Source organism: Pseudopodoces humilis, chromosome 5 (assembly GCF_049639895.1).
Source record: "Pseudopodoces humilis isolate 2021_Gansu_Grassland_sample_001 chromosome 5, ASM4963989v1, whole genome shotgun sequence".
Lineage (NCBI taxonomy): Eukaryota > Metazoa > Chordata > Aves > Passeriformes > Paridae > Pseudopodoces > Pseudopodoces humilis.
The window spans coordinates 40,646,183-40,658,054 of NC_142204.1; the positions used below are offsets into that span (position 1 = coordinate 40,646,183).

Consider the following 11,872-nt stretch of genomic DNA (forward strand, 5'->3'; position numbering starts at 1 on the left):
ACTCCTGCCCCCATGGCCAGCACTCACCCTGCCCCAGGGCAGACATGCAGCTGCTGAGCTGCAGCAGGATGAGCTGTTTCACACTCTTCCTGAACCTACATGGAAATTGTCACTTTGCCTCATTTAATCACAATAATCCCTGGGTGACTGAATAAAAAGCTTTTCCACTTTTTCAGGGAACTATTAGACTAACAAAACTTTACTGTTGATCAGGTATCCATCTAAAAAGCTGCAAGTGAGCAGGGGGTACAGCAGTGCCTGCCAGTTATTTCTACTGTCATGACTGACCGACAGGGACTGTAGACAGAGAACAGGCTGTTCTGACTTTGCTGTCTCCAAACAGCAGCATCCTTCCTCCAGCATGCCTCCTCAATTTGAGCTAATCAAAGCCCACCTTCCAAAGTTACTGCAGTACCAGAGAAATAAGAGATCACTGGTTTGAGAACCACTTTTTGCAGGGAAATCAGTATAGAAATACTACAAGTATTGCTTGGTAAGTAACCCAAAAAGCTGCACACACAATAATCTGTTGCTTTAATCCCCATTTATAATACTAAGAAAGTATTTTATATAACAAGCACTCTCCAATATATCAACTTCTCATGGCACAGCTGTTATGAAAAGTGTAATTCAATGGAGTCAAAATTCTACATTTATTACAGAGCTAATCCTGTGAGGTTAGCTATGACATTGCAACAGCAACAGGATTACTGTTACACAGAAAAATATGGAGAAGCAGCTAAGCAGTCAGCCTCCAAGTTGTATGCATACCCAAAATAAACACAACCTCCAGTGGAGCACTGACTCAACCAATTTTATTGTTGTCACAGCTGCTAGCACACTGACAAAGAATAGTTACAACATCCTACATTAAATGCTGCAGGACAAGAATTTGATCTGTACGTCCCTATACCGAACAATCTGCATTTTCAGTGGCAAAGCAGGCCTAGATTGAGCAGCCAGATTATTGCTTACAGAATGATTTCCTGAGTTTACTGTTCAGTTCTATAACTGAATATCTGATATATTGAACAATGAAATATTTATTCTGCAAAATATTTATGTTGTAACCACATTCAGCTGTTACTCTCCCAACAAGTTTCTACATCATTAAAGAAATACTGCTGAATTATTTATTATGGAGGGAGAGAGAAATGAAGGGAAGAAAGAACTAATTTGTATTTAGATAATCAGTGGCTGATTCTCTCACCACCTCAGGTGGCCATTGCAGGGTGCACCTTGCATTTTAGAGGCTGAGGCCAACTACAGAACACACCCACACGACACACTTCAGACAGGCCAATGTAGCTCCACTACACCCTCACCCCAGATGTCTACCATCTCCCAGGGCAAGCATTCAAAGTGGGGTGAGATGGAAGGCTGCAGGAACATGGCTATCCATTTCAGAGGCCCCACAGTTTATACAGAAGTGGGACACCACAGCTGGTTGACCAGGGTCTCCCAGGTCTCACCACACTGCTGTAGGTGAAGAGCTGGTATGTCTGAGAGCAGCCACCTGTTTCTGTGTGAGGCACATTTGGGGCCAAGTTTGCTCTCCTCAGAGGCAAGTGCCCTGAGGTCAGCTGCTTATTTCACTCAGGTTCCACCTAGCCCTGAACCCCTGGCATCTCCCTTTCTGAGGAAAATCTCACCCCTCCAGACACAGCAGCTCACTGAACTGGAAAATGAGTGACAGCAGTGAAACAGAAGGCAGCATCTTCCTCAAGGACATAATGATCTCTTAATCAGCAGGCTCCACACTGTCCCATGAATTTACCAGCATCAGTGACCCCAGCTCTGAATGTAGCCAATTTCCTATTAACAGTAGCAGTAGAATGACACTTAAAAGAAAAAAGTGCTAGTCAGGTGTAGTCCTGTACCCTGTGTTTCACTTGAAACAGACTCCCAGGGCTTTTAACAAAAGCCCTGATGCTAGCCGAAGCAGCCACCATGAGAGTTTTCTTAGTTAAATCCTGAAGAATATAGCTGAAGGAGGCCATGATAAAAGCCATTTTCAATAATTGCTCAAATTTTAGCCAATTATGAGATGGTATTAGTTCTGAGGAGGCTAGGAGGTACTTTTGGTAGACATAAGATACTTCAGTGGTGAGAGTTACGGACAAAGAAGTTAGGAAAGTATGTGACACAGAAAAGTAAGGATTCATATAACCCCTGCAGACTCAGAAGGGAAACATATGGCTTAGGAATGTATGTGGGCTCCTCAGCTCCCTAACCAGCCTGGCAATCCCAGTGCTGAGCAGCCAGGCAGTGAGCTGCAGAGATGTCTTACTGAATGTTCCCAGGAAGATCTCTGTAATATAGTTGTTTGAAACCACTTTAATGGAAAGGTCTGACATAAAATATCTGTTTGTGGAAAGCAAAGTCCTTCACAGCAAAATGTCATCTTTCATGAAAACGGATTTCCAAATGCTGAAAGCATGATTTTGACTCTTTTTAGGATTAAACATTTTATCATCTTACTTAAAAATAGCTCATTACATAATAGGAAATGAAAAAGGCATCTGAACAAAGCATTTTAGTTTGAAATGCAAGCTTTCAGAATTTTGCTTCATAAGCAATTGACTCTTGTGAGTGGGTGCTTTATTTCATGCTGGAACAAGATACTTCAGTTGCTGCATCCTTAAAGCAGAATTTCCCTCAAAAGTGAGGATTCCAGGTTCTGTAATGCTTCAAGCACTTAGTTCTTGCCACCTTCTGAATCTGATATTCTGTAGTGACACAGACCACAAGAACATCTCAGTTGATATATGACCAAATTAGACAGCAACTCCAGCCTCTTTCTTTCAAGGATAAAAGAAGGAAAAATAAAATCTTTTCAACACAGAAAATAAAAGAAACTTACTTCACCTTAGACGTTAAGAAACTGAAATTAGCCTCAAAGTGGCCTCTAAGAGGTGCCAAATCTGCACAATCACACAATTTGTCAGGTTTGTAAGGAAACTGCACCATTTGCCAATTTATAATTTATATTACAGCTTTGTTTTTACAGCAAGAGAAGATGGCAGTCAGTTTGTTAGTCTGACAAGGGCTTCTATTGACTCACACACCAGTCAGCTTCCTGGGGCTAGCACAGATCATCCCAAAGAGGTGGCTGGAGACAATGCAGTGGGGTGGTCTCTCCCCCTAGGGCTTACCAATGCTACTGCTCATCAACGATCAAAGACTTCAAAATTCATTATTTGCAAGATCATACTCTGTGTTCACGTCCCACCAGCAGCATGATTACACTCTAAATCTGAGTACTATGTTGGTAGTTCTCTAGAAGAATATCCTAAGAGAGGGATGAGACACAGTGCTATACCAGAACTTTACTGACTTGCTGCTCTGTTAAACTATTTCCCCAAGTCCCAGCATCCTGGTTGTGCTGCTCAAAGACCGGCTCTAAGATGATAATCTCACCAAAAGAAAGTAACCATGGAATTCACTGGCTAAAAACTCCTCAGGATTATTCTGTTAGTGATTAGTTGTCAGTCTGAGTTCCACACAGCTCTTATTATGTTTGACAAAATTCAAACAACCCTCTCCTAGTCTAACTAACAGATACTCAGAATACAGAATCTAATTTATATTAGCAAATACTAAACATGGCACACACCTATTTATTGAAACATTTCTTCATGCCCTGATGAACAGCAATGAAGGTTGTTGTTTGCAGTCCTTCTCCTTCAAGCCTAATGTTAAAAGAAAAGTAATCCTTCTCAGCCCAGGCTCCAATTGCAATAGAATAAGCTTTCAGATTTTCCAGAGTCTTTGCTGGCTGAAGCTGAATGAACTATCTTAGTCAAATGGCATTTAATTTTATATTCATTGCTCTAGGTGGCTCTTTTGAAGGGCACTTCAGTAATATTTTCAAAAATTACACTATTTATTAATAATGCTGGGTAACAGTGAACAGGTCAGTTAAGATCACACTTAGATCTAAAGCCATTTTGCCTTGTGCATGCCCATCCCAAGGGACCACTAGGTGAACTTCACCATCCGGATCAAAAGAACTGCTGCCCAGTGGCCCAGCGCAGCTGACAGACAAAGCACACAGCCACCATCTCCACTGAGCCAAGCTCCAGCATCACTAAATACAGATTCTTTCCTTTTCTAACTGCTCCATTACCTCACTCTTGGCAAACCAGCACGGGTCATAGAATGGATCAGAAAATCCTTGCTAACCAGTGCCCAGCCCACCTCCACTAAGCTGCCATAGAAGCAATATTCACTGAGTAACTCAAGTCTCCATAAAGAAATAAAAAAAATAAACCAGAGCAATTGGGGTGTTCCAGGTTAAAGCATATTTATACAACTGCAACAGTACATCAGACTACTGGGAAGTGAGTGGGAGGAGACAGATAAGCCACAGGCAAAATTTTATATGCATGAATTATTACATATATACATAAGTACTTGCCTCATGTTGCAAGACATCTAATCCAGAGTGAAATCAATCACCAAATCACAGAATACTAGGTTGGAAGGGACCTCAAGGATCATCAACTTTTCTCAGCAAAAGCGTGGTCTAGACAAGATGGCCCAGCATCCTGTCCAGCCAAATCTTAAAAGCATCCAACATTGAGGAATCTACCATTTTCCTGGTGAGATTATTTCAATGGCTGACTGTGCGAAAAATTTTCCTCTCCTCCAAGAACCTTGTCAAGTTCAATCAAATCAGTATTACCTGTGTCCACACTATATTGTGTTAAAGTTGCTCTTACACTTTTAACCAAACTTTTACCTTATGAACTAAAAATTGTGAATTTCTGGCTTGGTTTTGTAACCATGTTGAGGGAAGAGGGGGGATGGAGGAAATGGGCAAGCAGACAATTAGTTAATGCAGGAAAAAGACAAGGAAGAATATCAAATGGGGACCAAGGAAAAATGTGAAGAAAGCTCAAGGACAGGGAGTAATCTGGGTAGACACTGCAAGGTAGTGCAAGATGCAGGGATGGGGAAAATGGAACAGAACTGAGAAGTCAAATATTTAAAGACTGGGTCATGCAAGAGAAGCTAATAAAGCATTTGGCAGGAAAAAAATAGGATGGGACAGGACACAGAGATGCAGTAGGACTGAGGGAAGAAGGAGACAGAAAATATAAATTTAATCTAGATGTACGAGTTTTCTTGCATGTCTGAGTTGCACTTTTCCAGGTATACATGGTAATGTGATCTTGCTCAGTTCTTTCCTAATCAATTCATGCAAATAACATCAGGCAATGCTTTCCCAGTTTCCTCTGAGTTCCATACCCTGTGAGAAAAGTCGATGCTATAGAGACAGAACCTCATTCTCAGAAACTGAGGAGACTTCATAGCCCAGCCTTCTACCTGGAAACTGTCCATGCTCTGGGGACTTGTGGGGGACAAATCAGTGCCCAGATGATGCCAGTTCATGCTGCCTTTCTGTCCAATTAAGATACATTCAAAGAGATTTCAACCACCACTAATAAACACAGGCATAACCCTCTGAATTTCTGTAGTTGGATTCCAAAAGATTCCCTTCATCTACTCAGGAACTTCTGAATAACTTTGACAACCATGTGGGAATTATTGATCTCAGTTATAATTAAAAAGCTATTTGTCACTATTTTTCATCTATTTTGCATAAGGAAACTAATATTTCCTTTGTGAATAATATTTATATGTCAACAGATAGTGCAGAACTTAATATGTAACATAAACTAGGTGATTTGGAATACAAGCATCATAAGGTCACCCCAGGACACTGATGCTAAACCTTTTAATCCAATTCTTGCCTGACCACACTTGTAAAGCACTTCCCTTCGTGTTTATGGAAGGTTGATGGCTTTTGTATCCTTATCAAGACCAGAGGTGCACCTCTAGTTCTGCACAAAATAAAATATTCTGTCTCCCTCTACTGGCTCTGCATTAAATAAAACCAGAAAAAGGAAAAGGAAAACTAGAAAGCAAATGTTTATTGTTATCTTAGAGAATTCTATACAGAAGCAATGCTCAAATAACAGAAGATTAATACTTTAATCATAGTTTCTAAACAAGTATTACCAAAAAGAATTCTAAGGATCTTTCTGAACACAGTATGAGGTCCATTTAAAGTTCTTATTATAGGTACATAACGCCATCATAGTGACACAGCTATGACAGATAAATTATTTGTAACTTCAGGAAATTTTCTAGTAAAATTATTTGTTCATTAAAAATACAAGAGAATATTAATGAACTTTCTGTTTCTGTAACTTCGTTTTATTTTATGTTGAATCAAATTTAAGTATTCCTGCTTGCTTCCAGCCAAACTGACTTAAAATTAAGCTGGATGCTTTTACTTCTAAATAAGTTATAGATAACACATGATTTTGATTTGGGTTGTTTGTTGGTTGTTTTTTGGATTTGTTTTAATTAAAACAAATCAACATTTGTGATTCAAGGAAGTTCTGGTTTGCAATTTGACCACTCAAAATATATTTAGTAATGAAAGCAAGTTGTCACTATATAAAATACAAGAGATGTCCTTCACATACCCTTTAGATGACAGCTTCAAAACCTCATTGGTTTTTTACTGAATTCTGCTTTTCTCAAATGATATAATTAAGTGCATAAAGCACTCTGCTTGCTTCTATTATGGATCAAAAAAGTTCATAGTGCTCCCAAGAAAACATATCTTTTCTTAGTCCAAAAAAATCAAAATCACAAATCACAAAGAGTAAGAGAAACAAGTGCCACGTTTGCCATGAGGCCATCACAGTGATTTCTCTCTTACTAATTTTCTCCATTGGAGAATTTTATTTAAATTTGGGTAAAAAAAGCATTATTAAAATGAAACTCTCCCTTCATATATCTTACAATCCAGAAGTACAGCACAGTGTACTGATTTTATCATACATTCTACAGAACAATTTATCGTTCCTTTAACAGAGCCATGACCATTCATGTGTCCAACCAAAACACATTTCACTCTGCAGTGAATTTTATTTTCTATGGTAATACCTATTTGTATGCAAAACATGCATCATCTGCTAAGGACAAGGGACAGCAGCATAATGAAAAAGACACTAAGTTATGAAGTTGTTCCTGGCAACTGTTTCTCCACGTTTACCCACTCTAGAGTTCAAGTGCTGCCGGTGCTGTGCTGACCGTTGGTGGCCCTGAAGTGCAAGTCACATGTGGGCTCCCAAAATTGCCAGGGGCCAGGCCTCTTCTGTGCACACAGCAGAGACCAAGAGCCAGCACAGGTTTAAGACTGAGGAGTGGATGGCTCCCTGTGTGAGCTGCAAAACCCACAGATCCTGAACTTTCAGACACTGAACACAGTTTTGAGCATAGAGTTTTTTTAAACAGTACCTGTTTTTTCCTCTCTGCAGAAACAGATTAAAGCATGATAGATATTCTGTCAGAAAATAAGAGACCAAATTTATCAGCCCTGTTATTTCTGAACTAACTGAAATTACCACTAGGAGTTAATTTGTCAAGCAGTAATCAAAAAGGGTCGGACAAAATTTCCATGTGTTCATGAAACAGTATTTGTTCACAATTGGTCTGTATAGATTGCTTAAAGGTAGCACTCAAACACCTGAATGTGAACTTAATGTTAATTGAAAACTACCGTTCTACCTCTACACAGAGATTCCACTATGTGGGGAAAGAAGCATTCAGAATTTACAGCCAAATCCTCTAAATTCAAGAAAATTCAAGTAGTCTCATTTAAAAGGAGACTACAGTATATGCTTCCATATTAGTGGCATGGAGGCCTTGGTTATCAAGCTGACATTAAGAGGTTTTGAGAAGAAATATGCCTACACAGTAGATGACAGCCAAGAACTTTCATGCCAGGTTTAAGTAAAACAAAGGAATGCTTTTAAATGTTTAAAACTTAAGCTTCACATGAGTAGACAAGCTCTTACCTTGACTACATTAGCACATGCCACTACAGTAAAATTCTTTTAGTAAAGTCTTTACATGCACGTCAAAGCTCCTACAGACATGTTTATGAAAAGACCATGCTTTATTTACTGTACCTGAACATTTCTGTACCTGTCACGCTGCATGTTAATGAAAAAAATAAGATGGAACATTAGGTTATTTTCACACGTCCTTTCCAAAGGCATAATTTCTATTTATTCTTATATATGACGTTACATGCAGTTTTACTTTAGAAGAACTACCAAAAAGCACTTCAGCCTATCTTAAGATGACAACTTTGCCAAGTCAAATAAAAAGATTTTACTGTGCAGGAAAAAAAAGGCTAAACAATTAAAGAACAACATTTCTTCTCTTTCCCACACAATCTCTCAGAAACCCCCGAAACACCGATGCTGATAAAGGGCTTTGAGGGAAGTAGGTTTGTTTTACTGATACTCTTCAGCTTGGAGCAACTTGGTAGAAAGGAGTTACGCAAAATTAACAGCTGAGGCTACAGCAGCTTACCCAGCTGAGCTAGTTGAACTTTGCCTGTTTCCAGGTACTACTGACATCATTAGGAGTCAGTCATATCTAAGGAATAGCATGGCCTGGCCTCTTGACTTTAAATTAAGTGTGAGGGCTTAAATGAAGCACTGTCCACGTTAATGAAACAAACTATTTACACTAGTACACAGAAAGTACTTACAACGTTTCTGGGAAACTGCCTGTAAACAAGCTGTGACAATGTCGCAGTTCTTCTGGACTTTTTGTACAAGCCTGTCTTTCTGCTTCAGAAGACGGAGCAACTTTGCTGATTGAACGGAAATTCTGTAATTCAGTTCTCGTTTTATAGTTGTTAATTCATCAACATCTGCCAACAAGCAGAGAAAACAACTTCAGTACAGGCCAAAACATTCACAAACAGCTTATTGTAGCTGACACGCAAAGACACTTGCCTCACAGACATTTACAAATACAAGCTTTCTATAAATGACAAGTTCTATTGACTGGGGTAATTCCCAGTTATAAACACTTTCAGAATCCGAGCCAAAGCCTTTAATTTTCTTTTAAACAAAAGTACTTCAATTTATTGCACAGAGTATAAATCTTAACTATTATGCTGTTATAAACTCCTGGGAAGGTGACAGCTACAGACAGAACATACTGATAGTAGTGCAACCAGGAGACAGATTTTAGAAACAGCACCTTCCAGACGCTGCCCCTGCATGGACAAGAAATACATTTATAACAGACAAGGGAACACACTCAAGAAGCCGGCTGCAAAGCTACAAATGCAACTCCAGAATACGGTCTAAGTGGGAAATTCTTTCCCCTAAGATGCAACTAGATGGCTTTAGTCATGGCCTCAGTCATCTCCACCAGTCAGTTACAGTGCCACCAGTCCCCTTCAGTTCATCAAAATGTCTCAGCTTAGTTCTAATATTCCTCTTGTCCCTCATGAGGTAAGCTTCAGGACCAGAAAAAGGAGTTCCTGGGGAGATGTCTTAAGTCCATTAATTTTTCTGAGTCCTCTGCTCTGTTCTCAGAGGCTCCCCACACCAGTGAAATCCTAGGTCTCGCCTATCACATGTTGACCCCTTCAGCTCCTCCCTTTAACAGCCTGGTACAGCTTGCCACCAGCATCTACACAGCTGCCTGCTTCCTGCAGCTCAGTTTTCAAACTATCACTTTCAATGCAACCCCTGTCCCCTGATGCTGGAAAGAAAATCAATCCAAAAATTCCATTCTTCAGTAACCTGATCTAATGAGAAAAATATGTATGCATCCAGGAAAAGCTACTATCACTGTGACGGTAAACAGCTCAGCTCATGTGGCAAAACTTTTTCAACAATTCTGGAGAGCTTAAAGAAAAGGACAAATAAGGCTGAAATGACCATCAACCATGGGCTAGTGAAAACTATGATGGCAAGGACAGGGGAACCACTGATAAAACAATACTGTATTTTATAGCCACTACCCTGCTGCTGCTGCACCTGCTGCTCAGATGTAATTCCCAATCACTTGTACCAGGCAGGGTAATTTAAAACTAGATCTATAGATTCAAAAGGAAAATATATATATATAAATATGTTGCATTTGTGATACTTTATACAGTGACCACCAGAGTTATCTGGAGAGTTTTACTCTCTCACATCCATGCCAGTTAGTTGTGCCTGTAAAAAAACAATAACTTGGCAGCAAAACTAATGAGTTGAAATACCACAAAATATATTTCTGAACAAGAAAATTTCCTGTTGAGTCCTAGGTTGCCAAAGGACACGCAGAAGAACTTGAGCTACATCCTAGTAACATCAGATGGCGTATCATCTCATTAAAAAGCCAAACACGGAAGCAGATAGCTGTTTGTACAGCTCTAAAAAACCAGGCGTATTTAGTCACCTCTTGAGATTTTTCCTCATCAAAAGCAAAAGTGATTAAACGTCAGAAGACAAGAGGTCTTTGTTCTCTTTTCCTCTTCACTACTTACTTGGAGTAGCATGTCTCAGTCTTTCACAAACATGCACTGTGGAGACTACCTAACTTTCATAAGAATTATTTTAAAATTTCATTTCGATTCTGATTGACTCCAGCATTTACATTTTTCATTACATTCCTTTTTTTTTTTTTTTTTTTTGGAAGACATGCCGACCTTCAAATAAGTTTACAGTTGTCCAGTTTAGTTTATGTCCAGTAAAACTAAAACTGAGAAAAACTTTGTCTTACGATACTGTATGTGTAGCATCTCTTCTAGATTCAGAAAATTAGGACTTGGTGAAGAAAAAGAAGGAAAAAGAAGGAAAAAGAAAGAAAAAGAAAGAAAAAGAAAGAAAAAGAAAGAAAAAGAAAGAAAAACTGGACATTTATTCATTACTGTGAGGAAAAGCACCAAACTGGCAGAAACACAAAAGCTTAGGCAGTCTGTTACAGAAACTAGTAGCAGAGAACCCTAATTCGGCTCCTAGGGCACCTGAAACAAAAGAGGGGAGAACAGCACAGGATGCTCTCAGCTAATAGGTCGTGGGAAGCTTCTGGGAGGCACGGCCATGCAGAAAGCCTGGATACGGACACATACACACACAGACACGTGCGCGCAGGCACGGGGGGCACCTTCGGCCAGGGCTCCCTTGCACGCACAGAGGAAAAGCGAGGCGGCAGGGGCAGCTGCGGGCCCGGCGGCGGCAGGGGCAGGCAGGCGGGGCGGGCTGTACCTTTCAGCCGCAGGTACTTGACCTGGCTCGGCCGCTGCGGCAGCCCCCGGAGGGCGCGGGAGCGGGCGCTGCCCGAAGGGGCGGCCGCCTCGGCGGCGCTGTACAACTCGGTGAGCAGCCCGCTCACAAGCGACGAGGTGCGGCTGGACCGGCCGCTACCAGGACCCGCCTCGTCCTCGTCCTCCTCCTCCTCCTCCTCGGCCAGGCTGTCGGCGCTGCTGCCCGCCCTGCCACCCGCGCCGGCCTCCGCCGCATCCATGTTCCGCCGCCGGGTTCCGGGCTCGGCCCGTTCCACGGTCACACGCCGGGGTGGGGCGGCCAGGGGAAAGGGAAGCGGACGGGAGAGGCCGGGCAGGAACGCCGCGCCCGGCTCCGCTCCCTCCCCGCGCACCGTGGTAGAGGCCGGGGCGGGGGCGCTGCACCTGCCGAGGGGCGGGGGGGTGGGGGCCTCGCTCCGCCTCGAGGCGGTGACACCGGGAGCGGTGACACCGGACGCGGTACCCGTGCACTGTGCGGCTGTCACGGAGGTCACCACCGTCCTGACTGCCGGCCGTCCCGCTCCTGCTACCCCGCTGGAGGGGCGGCCCGGTTTTGCCAGCAATTCAGTGCCTATGCTGTGGCCGGTCCCCGTGACACCGCCTGCAAGCCGGAGCGGATGGCGGGCTCCGCACGGCCGCCAGAACCGGGGGCGCCTGGGCTCTGGCTGCGGCACCGATGGCGCTGCAGGGAAGCCCGGCCACACGCGTAACAGCCGCGATTAATTCAGGTCGGGAATCGACAGAATC

At 42.1% G+C, this 11,872-nt stretch overlaps 1 protein-coding gene across 2 annotated transcripts in view; it reads right to left on the minus strand.

Annotated features, from left to right (window-relative positions):
• Nucleotides 1-11,456, minus strand: part of TBC1D30 (TBC1 domain family member 30) — a 48,131-nt gene extending 36,675 nt beyond the window's left edge. For both annotated transcript variants that reach the window (XM_014249090.2, XM_088055676.1), the window contains exons 1-2: nucleotides 11,088-11,456; nucleotides 8,585-8,749 (exon numbers count right to left, since the gene is read on the minus strand). In XM_014249090.2, the coding sequence (XP_014104565.2) occupies nucleotides 8,585-8,749; nucleotides 11,088-11,346 (424 nt within the window). In that variant the 5' untranslated portion in view covers nucleotides 11,347-11,456. The remainder of the gene's footprint in view (nucleotides 1-8,584; nucleotides 8,750-11,087) is intronic.
• Between the last annotated feature and the right edge of the window lie 416 nt (nucleotides 11,457-11,872).